This window comes from Fopius arisanus, unplaced genomic scaffold (assembly GCF_000806365.1).
Source record: "Fopius arisanus strain USDA-PBARC FA_bdor unplaced genomic scaffold, ASM80636v1 scaffold00066, whole genome shotgun sequence".
Taxonomy (NCBI): Eukaryota; Metazoa; Arthropoda; class Insecta; order Hymenoptera; family Braconidae; genus Fopius; species Fopius arisanus.
In genome coordinates, this window is record NW_011887805.1 from 228,825 (window position 1) to 246,031 (window position 17,207).

At 38.2% G+C, this 17,207-nt stretch overlaps 3 protein-coding genes across 9 annotated transcripts in view; 1 reads left to right on the forward strand and 2 right to left on the reverse strand.

Moving 5' to 3' along the window:
• Window positions 1-12,065, forward strand: part of LOC105269245 (apoptosis-resistant E3 ubiquitin protein ligase 1) — a 17,253-nt gene extending 5,188 nt beyond the window's left edge. The window contains exons 1-9 of one of the 7 annotated variants that reach the window (XM_011309334.1): window positions 2,163-2,738; window positions 5,408-5,652; window positions 8,480-8,636; window positions 8,762-8,967; window positions 9,037-9,236; window positions 9,385-9,792; window positions 9,867-10,271; window positions 10,384-11,594; window positions 11,677-12,065. In XM_011309334.1, coding sequence (XP_011307636.1) covers window positions 5,541-5,652; window positions 8,480-8,636; window positions 8,762-8,967; window positions 9,037-9,236; window positions 9,385-9,792; window positions 9,867-10,271; window positions 10,384-11,594; window positions 11,677-11,779 — 2,802 coding nt within the window. In that variant the 5' untranslated portion in view covers window positions 2,163-2,738; window positions 5,408-5,540 and the 3' untranslated portion in view covers window positions 11,780-12,065. Of the gene's footprint in view, window positions 1-2,162; window positions 2,739-5,407; window positions 5,653-8,479; window positions 8,637-8,761; window positions 8,968-9,036; window positions 9,237-9,384; window positions 9,793-9,866; window positions 10,272-10,383; window positions 11,595-11,676 lie in introns of those variants that run through there. The other 6 variants (XM_011309333.1, XM_011309337.1, XM_011309335.1 and 3 more) reach the window with 6 other exon arrangements.
• Window positions 6,278-8,231, reverse strand: LOC105269244 (leucine-rich repeat transmembrane neuronal protein 4). Its single transcript, XM_011309329.1, has 3 exons — window positions 8,114-8,231; window positions 7,073-7,551; window positions 6,278-6,877 (listed from the first exon to the last, which is right to left on the reverse strand). Exons 1-3 carry the CDS (start codon window positions 8,202-8,204, stop codon window positions 6,530-6,532), a joined length of 918 nt encoding a protein of 305 aa, XP_011307631.1. The 5' UTR covers window positions 8,205-8,231; the 3' UTR covers window positions 6,278-6,529.
• A 102-nt stretch (window positions 12,066-12,167) lies between the features above and the next one.
• On the reverse strand, window positions 12,168-16,918 carry LOC105269243 (myosin-2 heavy chain). Its single transcript, XM_011309328.1, has 6 exons — window positions 16,550-16,918; window positions 15,397-15,751; window positions 15,137-15,328; window positions 13,987-14,120; window positions 13,761-13,925; window positions 12,168-13,598 (listed from the first exon to the last, which is right to left on the reverse strand). The coding sequence occupies exons 1-6, from the start codon at window positions 16,855-16,857 to the stop codon at window positions 13,451-13,453; spliced, it is 1,302 nt and encodes a 433-aa protein (XP_011307630.1). The 5' UTR covers window positions 16,858-16,918; the 3' UTR covers window positions 12,168-13,450.
• Between the last annotated feature and the right edge of the window lie 289 nt (window positions 16,919-17,207).

The window sequence follows — 17,207 nt, forward strand, 5'->3', positions numbered from 1 at the left end:
GATTTTTCAAACTTCGATGCCAACTTCACATAGCTCGATTAGATAACGTCGATATCTGTTCCTTTAAAGTTCAAGTTATCCAGGGAATAAATAAAATTCTGCTGACGATCTAGGGACAACTCCAATACAATTTCAATGGAAATCATAAAATTAAGTTGAATATCTAATTTAAATTTCATTGAATTCTCGTGCAATCGAATTACACGAGGGGTGAAATATTGGAAAATATGTGGATCTTTAATAAACCGGTGGTAGCCTGTGCCCCAGAATTTTTCGCTATCTCGTCGGGAATTTAATTTGCTCCCCCCGATTTGCATGATATTAAAAAAATTCGGGTTGTGCAGGATAAAAAATAGTGGTGATAAAATTTTGCGCTTGCGTGAAACGGCGAAATTGTCTCGTTATTGGCTGGACGTGTATAGTATTTTTTTTTTAATCTAGTTTGTATTTTCCACGTGAAATTTCATTGTTGGAAATATTCATGGAGATATTCAATGTTATGTTATTCTTGTTCAATGAATGGGGGATTGAGTGATGCTTCATACTCTAGGGACCATTGACCAATGAAGAGCCTATGGAGATGATCCTCGAAACTCGGATGATGTATTCACTCATTCAACTTCTGTCTCACTTCTGTTTCTCGGGGTTAAAGTACTAAAGAAAATAAACAAAGGATTTTTTCTTTTCATCCTTTGTGCACTTGGATTCCTCGTAATTGGCACCAAGTGCTTTTTTGTTTTGACGGAACAATAGTAATGCCTGGGGAGCATAAAACATTTGTTGCACGCGTTGAATCGATTTTATTTCACTCACGTTTTCTGAATGATTCCTTCAAGATTCATTGCAATGAAGATGGTAAGTGTAGTTTAGAATGAGCTTTGATTGTTTGAATGGGAGATGAAAAGCTCCGGAGATAGACTTTCAATTCTCTGGGGTTTAACAAATTTTTTTTTTGGCGGATGGGTTTTGAAAATTTGGAAGTGAATCCTAAAAATTCGTGTGATGTTTAATTAGGTCAACTGTCGATATAGCGGGGTAAAAATGTCATTCCATTTTTTGTTGGATATTTTTTCTTCCCGCCAGCAATTTTCTGATGAAAATTACATTCCTTTCAACTTTTTCCGGCTCTCAATTTCCAGACGTACGAAATTGCTGGGTGATATTCATTCCCCGGAAAGTAACCAGCTCTCGCAAATATCCAGCAATTTCAATTCCATTACTTATTTTTGAGATGTTTTACGCCCGATAAATTTATGATCTCATTCCAAACGGAGAGATTGAGATTGCTTTTCTGAAAATCGAGGAAAAATTTTATTTCGATTGAATTTTATTGGAACGTCATTTCGAAATTTGTACGGGAATAATTTCAATGGTAAACCAACTCCACTGGGCTATCTCCTCCCCGAAGATTGATGACTCTATATCTCATTCCGTAATTACGCATAATTAAACCGTGTCTCAACTGCGTTACCCCGTCCCCAGATTGATTTACACCGTCCATAACACCAGGAGTGCCCCATAAATAGAAGCGCTGCATAAAATCCCAGTGCGTGCAAAGCAACGTTTAATCAATACCTCGATTATAATCGAAATTAACATCTTCCCGAAATCATGTAGAAACTATTAAAACAGAAATACAACTGGTGCAATATTTCGTGTGAAGATAAGAAGAATCAATTTCTAAAAAATTCCATTCAAAAACTCCACTTTTTTTTACGCTCGTATTTTTAAAAATCAATTCCATATTCCATACTCCATATTCCATATTAATTCCTGAGTAAGCAATATAAAAAAAAAATGGGAAAGAATGGAAAAATTACGAAGACAATTATTTAATTATTCCGGGAAATCTGAGAGCGTCTATTTACTGGGGGTGTCTATCTGGGGGTGTTATTTATATTTTCGTAAGGGTATCGAGGATGATGTCTGCTGGTCGACGGGATGTTGATGTGGCGGGTGTTATCGGTGATATCCACAGTATGTAGGTGAAGTGGGTGGAGTGGGTGGTTGGGGCGGGGAGGGCGTCGAGGGCGGGGAGGGTTGAGGTGGCGGAGGAGGGTGGTAAGGGGGGCTTTTGGTGGGGTTTTTGGGGGTGGATGGGTGGAAAAGGCAAGGGTTGGTCTCTCGGTGTAATCGTATTGTACGCAGTCGACTGGCGTGACTCCACACGACCGGATCGTCGCGCCACCCTGATCCCTTATTTTTTCGAATTTTTATTCGGCCTCTGTTAAAAAAAATATTTACTCCACCCTTTCCCTTCACTCGCCATTCATTTCCCCGAGAGTTGTCCGATTTATTTTTCACATTATTATCACCGCAGTCTGGGGCTGGATAATGCGCGGGCCCCGGGGGCAATTCCGCGAATGGACTGTCAGACACGATTTTAACCGCGAGATCCGCCACGTCGATGTCATCGAAAAAATCACCGCTGTCACGCGACTTTGACATGATTAGTCACGTTATCGATTTTATTATTGTTGATTTGCAATGTTATTGTCGTTCGGGTTGTTAATTAACGGGGCCTTCATAGAGTTTCAATGATATATTATAAATTTAGTACAAAGTTTAACGCGCAATGCAGTGCATCAACCTCTCTGTGCCTGCGATAATTACGGATTGCATTTTAGATTTTAATTTCGCGTATTTTTAAGTTTATCGCGGGACGTTTGAATTTTTTGGGGAGTCCTGGCAATATTTTTACTCTTCATTATCCCGGGGTTTGCGGCTCTGTGATGAAGGTAATATCATAATATCATCGTATTAATTATTTTAATTAGAGGAAATGGATGATCTTCAAGATGTCAATCTTCTATTGAAATTAATTTCAACAGCAGAATTAAAATAGACAATTTATCTCGTGAAATAAATCCTCTAGATTAATTTGGGGACAAAAATAATTATTAGAAGATTCGCATGACGAATTTTTACGGAGATATCTGGTGGGTTGTAAAGTTGAATAATCTGTTCTCCTCCGGTGACTCTCAGAGGGATTCCATCAGTGCCTAATTTACAAAATCCACCGAGAAGTCAGAGATCAAGGCCTTAATTCACGTGAGTTTTCGATCTTCAAGCTGTTGGTGTAAAGTTCAGAGCGGGTGATGCGATCGCGATCAAAACTTCACCGATGAAAACTTTTGGGAGGTAAAGTAATGCTCTCCGGTTGTAAGTTCAACTATATACAACAGCGGTTGTGTACATGCTCTCACTTCGAGTCTGGCTTATTTCCCCTGCATTGCGGATATCCGTCGGGATGTTTTGCATTTAATGGACGAATACGACATATTTTATTGCCAGGATATATCTAGCAAACGTGTGATCATTCGCTACTGCTCCATTTTGAGAAAATTGAATTTTCTATTTTTTAATTAATTAATTCCATTAATAAAATAAATAAAATTCATTGAAGAGTTGAATTTTCATGAATTTTACTGGAGAATACAAAATTGAATAAACGGGTGGTTTCGAAATTTCATTTTAATTCAGGGAGATGGCTTTTTCAATGATTATGGGATTATGAATTTTCATTCAGACTCAATTAAATGGTACATGCGTTATTGAGTGCGTATGATGAATATGCGGCGGGAAATGCAACTCGCTGGCAATTCCCTTTGCGGAAATCGATCCGGATAAAAAACAAATGTACAATGGCCTAGAATTCATCGACTCTGGGTTCACAGCTCCGACCTTTGTCAATAGCACGTTTTCAATAACCTTTTGAGGGTATTCATTCGAGAGAAATGAATAAATAAACGAGTATTCGATGGAATTTCGATGCCAGAATTTTTCCGGACTTTTTTTTTTCCGGTCGTTTGAGGCTGCATGACATCAAATCAATATATGTTTTGGGGAGACACCCGAGAGATATCAGAATTCTCTGTAAACATTTGTAACTGGAAATAACTGGAATAACAGGAAATTTATAAAAATGAAAAATGATATCAATCAAATCTTATTGCGAAAAAAAAAATTAATTTCATATTATTCATCTGATTTCACAATAAAATCCGATTAAATTCTCATTTAGCAAGGGGAATGCGTGAAAATAAAAATGTATTAAAAATGAAAAACCGGAATAAATTGAATAAAATTTTTCTGTAGAATTATAAAAAAAATCAGAGGATTGTCCTGAATTCGTGGATTACGATAATGCCGACAATGCCGGATTATTGGAACAGAATAATAAATTCAGATCTCGTTTGACCCAACAACTTGATAAAATTCTCGTTGAATAGCCCAGCCATCAACTGAATACCTGAAGAGAGAAAAGTCGCTGTTATCTCGAGCGTGAAGGGACGCGAAGTCGAGAATGACAAGGGGATGAGGGAACAAAGGCCATCCACAAGGATAAGGCCACATCAACCCCTCGGTTTGCCCTCCCTTATCTCATCATTTTTTATCACCTGTCAATTCTACCCGCGACCCTAGTAAAAGCTATTTTATTTCCCTGACCTTACTCATCCATTTTCCATCACATCAGGGAAAAAAAAATTTTCCAACTCTCAGGGAATCATTTCCGGGATGAATTCAATTCAATTCCAAGGGCAAGGTGAAATTATTATTTGATTGATAACGGTAAAATTTATATGTATCTATTTGGAATATTTATTATTATTTGAGAGGAAAATTTAATTCAGCTGTAGAAATGGAATTGTGAATGGTATTTAATTTTCGATTGTTTCTCCGGGAAATTCTTTCACTCGATATTTCGTTTGATACCTCTAGATTTGAGAGCGAGTTAAGAATTCAACTAGAATCCTCTTTGTTCTCGGGGTTGGTCTCCCATTGCCCATTTAATCAGATCGAAACTCATAGAAAACCGCTGGAGAACAGATAGAAAAGTTATCGTCGAATCCATTGAGATTCTGTTATTTTCCGGAGCGAATGAAAACTCGAGTTTCCGCAGCAAGAAAATCCCCGAGACCGCGAGACTGGATTTCTCACTTTTTTTTTGTCGAGTTGTCTGAGAGCATTCGAAATCGATTTATCACAGAGTATTTCAAAAAGCGAGAGTCCTGCATGCATCATCATCATCAAGATAAAATCGACTCGATTCCTTGAGTTTGTGAATGAAGTCGAGTTTAGTTGATAGAAATTATTGTAAAATTATGTGGAAATTCTCTTGATGACACATTTTTAGCGAATGCTTGACCCACAATTGCAATTTTCCTGATCTTTCGTGGGGTCTGTCCTATTAATTCAGGACCTCAGACACCCCAAAGGGATCGTTAACTCAAAATAATGTCAGGAAAGGATATTACACATTCAGAAAGGTCAAGAGTCCACAGGAGGTCACGAGGCCTCGACTTATTTAGTCAAGGGACACAGTTTATTTCATTCTGCATTTTTAATCTTGACCCTCTAGTTCTGAATGTGCACCAAAAATTCTGCACATTAATTGTGATTACAGATAAAAATTCAATGGTTTTGCCTCTTGAAGAATTTTTTTCATTACCTTTAATGAAAATACTGTTATTTTTACTGCGTTGATAAAAGATGCCTGAGTGATACGCAAAAACGTAAGGGTAGGAATAAATAGAGTTATGCCGGACAATGCAAAGGGTAATTGTGATGGACATCGGGAGAAGGAGTTTTTTGTCGATGAGATATCATCGATTGGTATGTCACTGCGACCAAGTGGAAGTGCATCTTCCGGTGAGTTACTCCTCTATTTTTCAGGCAAATATTATTTTTTTTATTCATTCACTCTCATCCTCACATTTTTTCCACTGAAAAATTTTTTCCACATGAAATTCCACGGGAGAAAGATTTTACGATGAGAAAAATTGAGGCGAAAATAAAAATGTAGGAAATACGTTGAGTAATCAGGCTCTCACCTTTGTTCGTCAGTCGATAATCGATGGGCTATAAAAAAAATTCACGAGAGTGGCATGAAAAAATAGAGATCCTGTCGATTTCTATTTTTGAAGTGTAGTAAAGCCTGTGAGTCATGGAAATATTCAAATTTATAATCGACCTTCTAGAATTATCGGTAAATATTAATTACACAGCACCCACAAAAAATATTAATGCCCCAAAAAATACTGTAACTCCGAAACTGAGGGGCTGTTCATTAAAAATAATGAGTAAAACGTACGTGGGGATTAATGCCTGGAATTATCCGCTGGAACTGGAATTTTAAACCTCATTGCAGAAATGACGGATTAAATTCTCTCGAGATGTCATTCAATCGGGAATGCAGGGAAATACTGACATTTTAAAATGCCAAAAATAATTAACCGACAATTAATGCTATAAATTCAGATTTTATTCCTTAAAATAAAAAATTGGGGAACAATGAGAGAAAAAAATTGAGGAAAAATGGCAGAAATGATTACAAAAAAATGTTAAAACCTGCGGTTTAGTATCGCAAAGTGAAACAACGATATTGTGTTGAAATCGACTGGATCGATAGTAGCCTTGGTCTGAGAAACATACTTATCACTAGTTTCGAGCAGATACTCTTGTCCTGTGAATTCCCCAACCAGCCTAGAAACAATGTAATAATCCCCAGAATTTCCGAATGCCAATCCTAGTTATTGATCAGGACACTCCCAACAACTCCAATCATCCTCTCAATGACTCCCGCATTCGTCAGAATTTCTCCAGGCAATTTGGAATCAATCAGAGAATTGATAAAAGCCTTTCTCTCCCTGACGCATGTGTTTTTGATATCCTGATAATCTTGCAAGTTAACAACAGCCTCTCGAAATTGATTGAACATCCCCAGGACGACGCACTGTCTCATTTTTTCCTCGGAATTAGCAATGAGATCGCTCTGAATGGCACACCGCCAGAGCAAACTGTCCAGCCAACTTTCCATTCCGATTGGGCCCTCATTCCAGTAATTTATTCCATGATCCTTCAGCCATAGGGTCAACTGAAAATAAAGGAGACCTTGAGAGATAAGGGATAATGGGGAATTTATTCATGCTGACGCCTCCAGAACAGGAAGAACATTCTTTGTTATCTTTGTTATATCTGTAATTCCACAGATTGGAAATTTGATGATGATTCATCTGGAATTCACTGGAAATCCAGGGTGAAATTAATTTATTCAGAAAGTGATCTTTACTTTTTGACGACAGAGGAGTGATAGGGGATTCTCCAAGATTCTTATTTTAGCGAGACTTCCCAGGGGCTCCAACTCCTTCGGATTGAGACAATTCAGATGATTTCCATCCAGACTCAACAGTCGGAGACTCGGGATTCGTTTGAAAAAATCTGTTTGAATCGTTTCGATCTGATTGTACGTGAAGTCGAGTTGTTCGAGATTTGGAATGTCTGCGAACCAGGAATTGCTGAGGTGTTGTAATTTATTGTGGGAGAGACTCAGCTTTTTCAATTTTGGAAATATGGAGAACGTGAGGGGATGCACGTCAGATATCTCGCAATTCTGGAGGTTGAGTACAATCAGAGTTCCTCGGTGCTTTATAAATGAGTTTGCCGAGATGTATTTCATGTTTGAGTTTAACATCGTTATTGCAGAGAGTCCCTCCTCGTTGGATACATCTGCTATGGTACCGTTGGAGCATTTCAGCCAGTAACCAGGTCCTGAAATATTAACTTTCATAACAGCTGGAGGAGGAGATCAAATTAAATGAAATTTATTTGACGAGAAGAGATGAAAAATAGAGAAATTATCCTTAAATCTCGAAATTACCTACAACCTAATATCCACTTTTCATGATGAGATATGAAATTCAAATTGTCATCTTTCAACCGGGGATTTCCTCTTCAACGAATTTATTTGCAGTGATTACTCGATTTTTCGCGGTACACAATTGAAATCCCATCGTAATACGATTAAAATTGAATTTTCCCAGAGCAATAAAGCCTCCAGAACGCCCCATTCAAAGGTGTGAAAATGCTGACTATAAACTTCTCTCCACTAAAAATACTGAGAATTATCCATGAAATCTGAAGTTGCTGAAAAGCGAGGATTTTCACGGATAAAGAGTCGGAGTTTTATTCAGTGTTAAAGCGAGGATTCCCGAGTTGTGAATAGTCTTTACATCGGATATTTTATGCGGCCCAATTTCTCTCAATTAATCATCCCATTCTCTTCCCAGTTTATTTGTCTTCCCCCCAGTATATAATTAAAAAGAATAATTACCTGATTCATACTGGGACTTGGAACACCTAGATTGCACAATTTCAATGGACTTTACGAAAAACAAGAGCCCCAGAGCCCAAACACTCGACATTGTTGTAGAATAAATACTGGAAACTGATGAAAAAGAATGTAAAGATATTTCACAGGATGTGACTAGAACGGAAGCTCGTGGAGATAAATCCCCGTTGGCGAAGGCCGAATAGGAAAATTCCTAAAAATACGGCTGTTATCAGTGACGAGGGAAAAATAAAGACTTGACCCAGTTTTTTTAAAATTACACCATTTTTTTTCCACAAGATTTTTAATCTCGAACGATTGAATACGATTCGGGATTCAATGTGTTTTATGTTTTTTTTGGGGGATAAGGCATCTCGAGTCTTGCGAGTTGCGGTGAAGTTAATGCACTACCGGAATTACCACCACAGGATGAGGAGCGTCTCCAGCGTGCTGCACGAATGCTGCAGCAACGACTGGTCCTTAGACAGTGGCTGAGTGATCATGGATTAAGTTCTCATTATCAGAAGTAAGAAATATTTCATTGAGTTAACGAAAAAATAACAACAAGCGATTGTCGATCCCTGATTGAAATAACGGGTGATGGATTTTTAATGGAAATTGAATTGCGGAATAATTAGAGGTACTTTAAAGGCTCATGCAGATGGAGGTGTTATCACTGGAGGATGTGTACTGGGTGGAGGACAATGAGGCGCGTGCAGCTCTCGGGAAGGATCTTCCTAAATGGATACAGGCCCGACAGTCGCTTCCTACATCGAAGGACGATCTTGAGGGACTTAAAGCTGATCTGTGGAGTTCTGTTGTTAAAAATAGTCAACACCAAGATGCCTGGACATGGGGTGAGTCGATTCAGTGGTGAGGAATGTCTCTGATGAATGGAAATAATGGGGTTGTTGGGATTTCTCCAGGTGGAATGCTAGTTGTTTCAGTCTCGGTTGCTGGACTTGTCACTTTGGCAGCTATGACACAACCAGCTCTTGCCCCAGAAGCGAAACACTCGTTGCTGCAGTATGTCACTGGCAAGTATCTTCTGCCAAGCAACTGCCGTGTACACTTTGAGTGGGACGAGCCTCAGCTTGTGGGAGAGACTATGACATTCACCGTTAAAGTACGATCAAATAATTTATCAATTTCTCTCGGACTTCATTATCCGAATGTAAAAAAATTTAGCGTAGATTAAATTATTCGATTAATTAATGATTGTATATGATAAATACAATTGAATTCGATAAATTGGTAATTACTGACTATTTCAGTTTTACCAGCGAAATGGTCAGCCCTATCCAATCTGTGACAAAGACAATCTATTAGTTGATGTATCAGAGGGTACACGAAGAGTAGCAACAGTAATAGATCTAGGTGGTACTGATCCATTAGCAGCTAATACAGCAGTCGTTAAATTTACTGTTCGTCATGCTGGACAATATCGCATAGCAGTGCTCATTGGGTCCTGTCATGTGCATGGCAGCCCTTTTCTCAAGAGTTTTCTCCCTGGCCCACCGGATCCCAATAAAACTGTTTTTGTAAGACAAAGCTCCACGGTTGTATGCACTGCTGGAATTGCCCACTCCATGACAATAGAACCGAGGGATGAGTATGACAATTTGTGTATTTTTGGGACTGACGATCAGCCAACCGATGGGTACAACGTTAATATTACTCAAGTGAGGGTTGATTAATTTGTTATGATCGCTGGGGGAACGACTGGGTGAATAATCGGTGAATTTTTTATTGTCAGATTGGATGCTCGGATAAAGGTCAATCAGGAGCATGCAATATTCATCTTGAATACGACGAACCGAATCAACGAATAAGATTAAAAGTTGGATTCCCTAAAGGGGGCTGTTACCATGCAACTGTCAGTCTAGCTGGCCTCCAGCTGCACAATGGAGACTTTGACATTATTGTACTCGAGAGTTCTGTTGCACGAATGGTACATAATAACGTGGCATCAAAGGACCCAGACATATGCTACGCTGCCAAGCTGCTGGGTATGCAGGGGGAGAGATTCTCCAAGCCTAAAAAAGTATTCTGCTTCATATCCCCGAAGCAATTGACTATTAAAGAGTATCTCCTGAGATTCATTCCAAAACGCCTCGTCACCTTCAGATTATGTCCTTCGACAAAGGTAACATTGTCAAGGGTGTGTAATTTTTATTTTTATTTACTTTTGTTCTGGTGTTTCCAGTGGGAGCTGAATGTATTTTTATCCAATCGATTTCAAATCTTATAATATGGATTTATCCAATTTTCAGTTTCATTTTGACAGTACGAATAATGAATACGAAGGGTATGATTCATTTTCCATCGATGATGGCTGTCAGCCACCGGTCGAATTAATTTCCCATTATCGTGACGTTATCGCAGCAACTTTTACCCTATTTTTACTGAAGAATATTGGAGGGAGCGAGACTTTCGCTGATAAACAGAATTTCTTTTACCACGAAGTGAGGAAACACCATCAGAAGCATTACCACGAGAAGCTTGCGATGAAAGTGCAACGTGATAAACTCCTGGAGTCGTCTATGAAGGCGACTAAGGGATTTTCTGTTAGCGAGTGGTGCAGAAATTTTGAAATAACGTTTCAAGGAGAGCAGGGTGTGGACTGGGGTGGAGTGAGACGCGAATGGTTCGAATTAATTTGCGCATCGCTGTTTGATCCAGGTAATGGGCTATTTGCATCATTCGGTGAATCACAACAGGCACTCGTTCATCCGAACAACAAGAGGCCACCCCAATTGAAAATTAAACATTATGAATTCGCTGGTCGAATTGTTGGCAAATGTCTGTATGAATCAGCACTCGGTGGATCCTATCGACAATTAGTGAGAGCAAGATTTACCCGTTCATTTTTAGCCCAAATTATTGGTCTTAGGGTACACTATAAGTATTTCGAGCAGGATGATCCTGATTTGTATCTGAGTAAAGTGAAGTATATACTTGAGAATGATGTGGAGGAGATGGAACTTTTCTTCGTTGAGGAGGAGTACGATAAAGATGGTCAATTACTTAATAATGCAGAGTTAATTCCTGGTGGGAGTAAAATACGTGTTACTAAAGACACTAAGCTACGGTATCTGGATGCACTTGCTCAACATCGACTTGCTAGTTCTATCAGGAATGAGGTCGATGCATTTTTACGGGGATTGAATGAACTTATTCCGGATAATTTGCTGGGAATATTCGATGAAAATGAACTTGAGCTTCTGCTCTGTGGCACTGGTGAGTACAGTGTTTCAGATCTTCGAGCCCATCACATTGTCAATGGTAGCTCACCCGAATTTCTTCGTGTACTCGATTGGTTTTGGACAGCAGTGAGTAATTTCACACAAGAGGAAATGGCACGATTGCTCCAATTTACAACTGGCTGCTCTCAACTACCACCTGGTGGTTTTCAGCAATTGAGTCCGCGCTTTCAAATCACAGCAGCTCCAACTTTTGCCAATTTACCAACAGCCCACACCTGGTACGGGCTCTTTCAGTCTAATCACGTTTTTCTTAGCTTGTTTGTGATGTAATGGAATTAATACTGAAATTTTTATTTGCAGTTTCAATCAATTATGCCTGCCAGACTACGAGTGCTACGATCACTTTGAAAAATCACTGTTGCTTGCTATCAGTGAGGGCACCGAAGGCTTCGGCATGATTTAAGAGATTTAATGAATCTAGTCTAATTATAATTAAATGAGGTACTTAATTTATTCGGAAAAATACTAGTCGCAGGCAAAATGTTTCAAGGCTTTGGTGCCTTTATACCACCTACACTATTTTCTCTTCAATCCATCGGTGCATTACCGGAACAGAAAAGTTTGCAATTGTCAGAGTACTTTTACAAATTCTTCTTCGAAAACTAAAAATTCGTCGACTCGCGATAAAAGAAAAATCGTAAAGTGGATGATACTGAAATCTTGTACTTTTTCCCAGAGAACAAATAAAATAATAAGTGCACGTATTGATTTTATGGGTGTCGTAACTCGGAGGTTCTGCTATAATATCTGTAAAGTTGTGAATAACAAACGAGGTGAGAACTAAACTGCACAATTTATTTTTCGACTCCATCTTATCTGGAATTGTAATTCGAATATTTTTAGATGAGGAATAATTTTAGATTTATATTGCTTTTGTGACTGCAACATTAAGTTAAAACTCGTCGTAATTATCCAATGGGTTAAAATGGTTGTTCAGTACTTTCTCATTCTTGGCTAGTGATTATTATTCCATTGAGATACAAGATGAGTAATTAGGAGAGGATATATCTGAATCTATGATATTAAAATTGAAAAATGGTTATTTTATAGATTACAAATTGAACATTAGGTAACTTGTAAAGTCTTTGTTAATTAGTGCGTATGTAAAATTATTTCGAAAGTACTCAATAATGTATTAATGAACTGATGCTTAGGAATAGTCGTGAATTTTTACTAATATGTAAGTGGAAAACGCTGACATCTCGATCATAATCGTGAATAAGAAAAATGTAAAATGCAGACACACAGTCTTTGTTGACTCATGTAGGTTTGATTGATTAATTGTAAATGACATTTCCTGCAGATTGAGAGACTGTGAGAAACGTAAAGTTATTTAACCCGTACTTAATTCATTCCGAAATTCTTATTGGAATATACTGTAATTACGATTGTGGCACTAAACTGTGAAAATGGAGGTAAATAGGCGACTTTAGTGAGATAAATTGTTTTTTAGATATTGAACTTTGTAGGGCAGTGCTGAAGGTGATTTTGACAAGTCCAAAAATTTTTACAAATGTGTCGATACATTTTTTTAAAGCCATTTATTTTTGTGGGAAACAATCTAGTGACACTTTTATTAATTTCCCATCGTTTAAAAAAAATTCTTTATTGTAAATTTTTTTTTGGACTTGTCTCAGCTCGTCATTTTACTACTGAAATATTTAGAATCGAATTCGTAAGAAACATATTCGAACAATCAACTATCAAGTAGACGCTAGGTCGTTTTTCCAAATCACTGAGTTACAGATGAAAAATGTTGAATGAAAAAATATAGAGCAAAAGCAGCAAATATCTTCGATTTATTACTCTACAAAAAATTCCCTTCACATCCTGTTTTTTATTCATTCACGACCTACGTTTTCAGATAATATTACACAAAAAAAAAAGTCTTAAGAAAAATGAACTCCATTTGATGGATCCTCTTGTTAATTCCAGGTTGAGTCCAAAAGATTGATGAATTCCTTCCAGACATTTTATATTACCCCAGGATAATTGATTGCCTCCATATTCTGTAACTCGCCGCATATTTTCCCTGAGTTTTTTGTGCTCTCATTGTTATTCATGGACGAGAGAATTACGGTGTGGCGGAGAGGAAGGAGAGACTTCTAAGGATCGCCCGAGGTGCTCTGACGACGCTTCCAGCGATTTGCAGAACTCTGGTGCTCCATCCACTCTCGTGGCTCTGACGGAGCAGTCTCTCTCGGAGATCATTAAGCTCAATTCTGTCATGAATACAATTTCAAAACGCCATGTAATTGATTGCCAGAAATAAAACGCGTCATATCCAACTCCAGTTGAATATTCTTATAAAAAATAGTAAAATTTTTTATAATTCGAGGATGAGATGCAAATCTTATCCTCAAGGGAAAAATATAAAAGCTTACAATTGCGCATTGTATGCTGTTTCAATTCTCCGAAGTGCAGCTTCTCTGTCCCCCAATTGCATCTCAAGATCATTAACGCGCAAGCCCAGAGCTTTTCCAGATTTCTCACTCGATGACAGTCTCTTCTCTAATCTAATTTTTTCCATCTCAGCCACTTTCAGAGCCCTGAGTAATTACGGGAGTGAGTAAATGATGTCAATTGCGCGATAAAAAAAAATTACGAAACCTCGTGAGCTTCTGTTTGTCTCCCTGGAGAGTATCGATTATGCCGACTTGAACTCCAAGCCTTTCCTGCAAATCTTCTCGAATTTTTTCAACTCTCTCTTCGTGTTCGATTGCTAGAGCCTCACTCCCTGAGACCTAAAAACTCATTATTCATTTAATGAGTGGATATTGAATGATTTATGCATACGATCTACATGAGTTCGTCTAGTGTTATTGATTTCTAGGAGCTACGAGTGACATTATAAGCTGTTTGAGTCATCGTGCAAAATATTGCGGCGTGAATCATCCCTTACGATTCTCGAGAGAACGTTGAACTCATCGATGCTACATTCTCATCGTCTGGTATTTCTATCTGAGCTGATCGGAATTATGTAATTCAAAACATTCGATTACAATGAAATTGACACGACAGCTGAACAATTCTCAACAACCGATTTTGTCTAGAAATAATTGCCCTGATTTTTCCGAATTTCTCGCGTTTTCACTCAGAAAAAAAAAATATAAAAACAATAACAAGAGTTATTCAAGAATATTTTCCGTCACGATCACCACGAAAAATCGTCGACGCGAGGCAATAGAGATAATTAATCAAAGCCTAAAGCGATACCTAAAAAAACAAGAGATAGTATTTTAGATATGGAATTAGTGGAATTAGTATTATTTTTCAGAACTGAAAATGTTGAACGAAATTTTCGGTGTTAAAAGGGTTTTGAAGGCTTTTAAGAGCAATTAAGAAGTTTGGGATTGGTCGAAATCCCATTATCACGAAAGTCTTCCCCTCATCTTACATTACGAAACTTTCAGCAATTAGTGTACCTCATGCTAGATTACGAGGTTGAATCCTAGTTCTTAGAATGAGAATACTAAAGCCTTGAGTCACCATTTCCGCGAAACTAACTCACCCCCAAACCACCCCCGTGGCCTCGTCTTCGCCGACCACCAGGAATGACTCACCCCTCGATCAATTCACCAGAATATAGGTCGTACTATTGAAATCCAACCGACTGTTCATTTTTCATCTCGAATTTTCCAATTTCGGGGAAAAATCAAACAGAACTGTAAATTTCCATTTCATTTTCCCCAACAATCAAAAATAAATTGCCCTCATTGATTGAATCCATCAATTATTTTTTTAACCATCTCCTGTGTACCTTCTCGAGTAGAATTTTTTTATCCTCACGAAGTTTTAGAATTTTCTCGCGCTCTTTGGACATCTGAGTCGCCAAAATTGATAGCTGATCCTTCACAGAGAGCAATTCATTCCTCAAATTCTCAGCCAACACTTCCCTGCTATCAGAGATTTGCTGGAATTTCTTGACTTCAGTCTCCGCCATCTCTTTTTCCTTCATGAAGAAAAAATAATTGATGAATAATTTGTTGTACTGATGTTTAAACACTCGGTGACAATTACAGCAATGATCTCTCCTTTTTGCTTGACCTCATCCTCGAGCTGTGCCCTGGCACCATGAACCTCAGTACTGAGTTTGGCAACTCGATTATTCTCGGTCTCCAGGAGTCTCCTGAGCACGACAATCTGCAGTTGGAGATGGTCGACCTGTTGACTGAGTTTTTCAATAGTTCCACTGAGTTCGGCCACTTCCTCTCTTCTTCTTCTCCAGGCATTAAGTGCTAATGCATGACAAACTAGACTACCAGCACTTTTGATGATTCCATCATCTTCGTTGTCCGTTTTTCCATCGACCCTTTGGGCGTCTGAACTCCTCTCACCAACCTGACCCATTCCTGATTGTCCACCAGCTTCTGGCCTTCAAGGAGGAAATGGTTCAAAAATTCAGATGGTCTGAATGAATTGCTCATATTAAAAAATTATCAGCAAGAAATCATGAAGAGATCGTGACAAAGGATTTTTTTAATTGACAGCTACCGCTGGCAGTCATCTCAAACCACTACACCATTGTCCTCTGTTCTCTGGTAAATTTTCAATGACTCTTTGATGCTAAAACAAAGCAAATACGACTTTACCCCCTGCTGAGAAATCCCTCGTGCATTTCGGTGAGTTCATTATGTGGACACGTGTTTGAGTTATTTATATCGAGTGGTGTTGGAGTTGAGCTCGAGGGATGCAATTGTGAGGAGAGAATTGATATCTTGTTGAACATTTCAAATAATTAGATAAACTCTTGGTGAATCTCTTGTCGTAGTTTTATGAGACTCCATTTGAAAATACCTCGGTATATTTATCCGAAAATCTATTTTACTCACTTTAAGAGTTATTATCTTCGATTAATCTGTATTATGGGGATCATTTCTGGGATATTCCCAGAGCAATAACTATTCTCGGATTATCTTTATCATAAATACCCTTATTATGAAATTTGGGGAATTTATTTATGTTTCCGGTTTCGATAATCATGTGCGTATTAAATTCCAATGGAACTAGCAAAATATCGCGGACATATTTCCGGAGATTCTCACGATAAGTTATTTTTTTTTTAATTAATCACGTATGTATGAGAAATTTTTCTCTTGGAAAAGAAAAATTGTTGGAAAATAGATAGACGAAAATATAGAGAGATGAATGGATTTTTTTTTTCTGTCGTCACCTGATGTGGAAATTGACATCAATTTTCGCTGGAGATAAATCGATCATTGATAGACTTTTTCTGCACGATGACGCGATCGGTGGACGAAATGTTGATGGACATGTTGCAACACCTGTGGTCGATATCCTGGTTGTTCGGAAAGAGTGTTTAACGGGCGGACGATGAAGTGGGACTCGATTATACTTGGTGACCACTTGGATCCGATTGAATTTCGAAATATTTCTGCCGGATGTTGGGACTCCAGTCCCTTTCTTCTGGGTAACACGAGATGCGTCTCCTCGTGGACCAATCCCTGATGCCTGTGGCATTTTCAAATAAGTACTTTCACCGATCGAGATTTTTTCTTTTGAGTCACTGAAGTCAGGTGAATTTGATGCTCCCATGGAAATCGCAAGACAGGTGACGATTACGCTATCGCTCTTTTATTTTTTATTGACTCGATAAAAATATTCAAGATCATACGGATTTCGGTGTTATCGTAGACTTCTCTTATCAATCCAGGAAATCAATTCCACGTATTTTCACAGCGAAAATTACGATTTTTATATATTTTCGGAAATATGTCAAACGACAAATTATTATGCGCGATGATACATAAGTTATACATAAGTCCCGATTTATCTGAAACACTATTGATTTCAGCAAAAAATAGTAAGAG

What these genes read in the sequence shown, in the direction of transcription:
- LOC105269243 (XM_011309328.1), bottom strand. Translation starts at nt 16,857, where the DNA reads ATGCCACAGGCATCAGGGATTGGTCCACGAGGAGACGCATCTCGTGTT. An exon ending in GATGTCAATTTCCACATCAG is followed by an intron (nt 15,752 to 16,549) that starts GTGACGACAGAA and finishes TCCTCCTTGAAG; the next exon opens with GCCAGAAGCTGGTGGACAAT. An exon ending in ACAGCATACAATGCGCAATT is followed by an intron (nt 13,599 to 13,760) that starts GTAAGCTTTTAT and finishes TATTCATGACAG; the next exon opens with AATTGAGCTTAATGATCTCC.
- LOC105269244 (XM_011309329.1), bottom strand. Translation starts at nt 8,204, where the DNA reads ATGTCGAGTGTTTGGGCTCTGGGGCTCTTGTTTTTCGTAAAGTCCATT. An exon ending in CAAGTCCCAGTATGAATCAG is followed by an intron (nt 7,552 to 8,113) that starts GTAATTATTCTT and finishes TTAATATTTCAG; the next exon opens with GACCTGGTTACTGGCTGAAA. An exon ending in CACTCCTCTGTCGTCAAAAA is followed by an intron (nt 6,878 to 7,072) that starts GTAAAGATCACT and finishes CTTTATTTTCAG; the next exon opens with TTGACCCTATGGCTGAAGGA.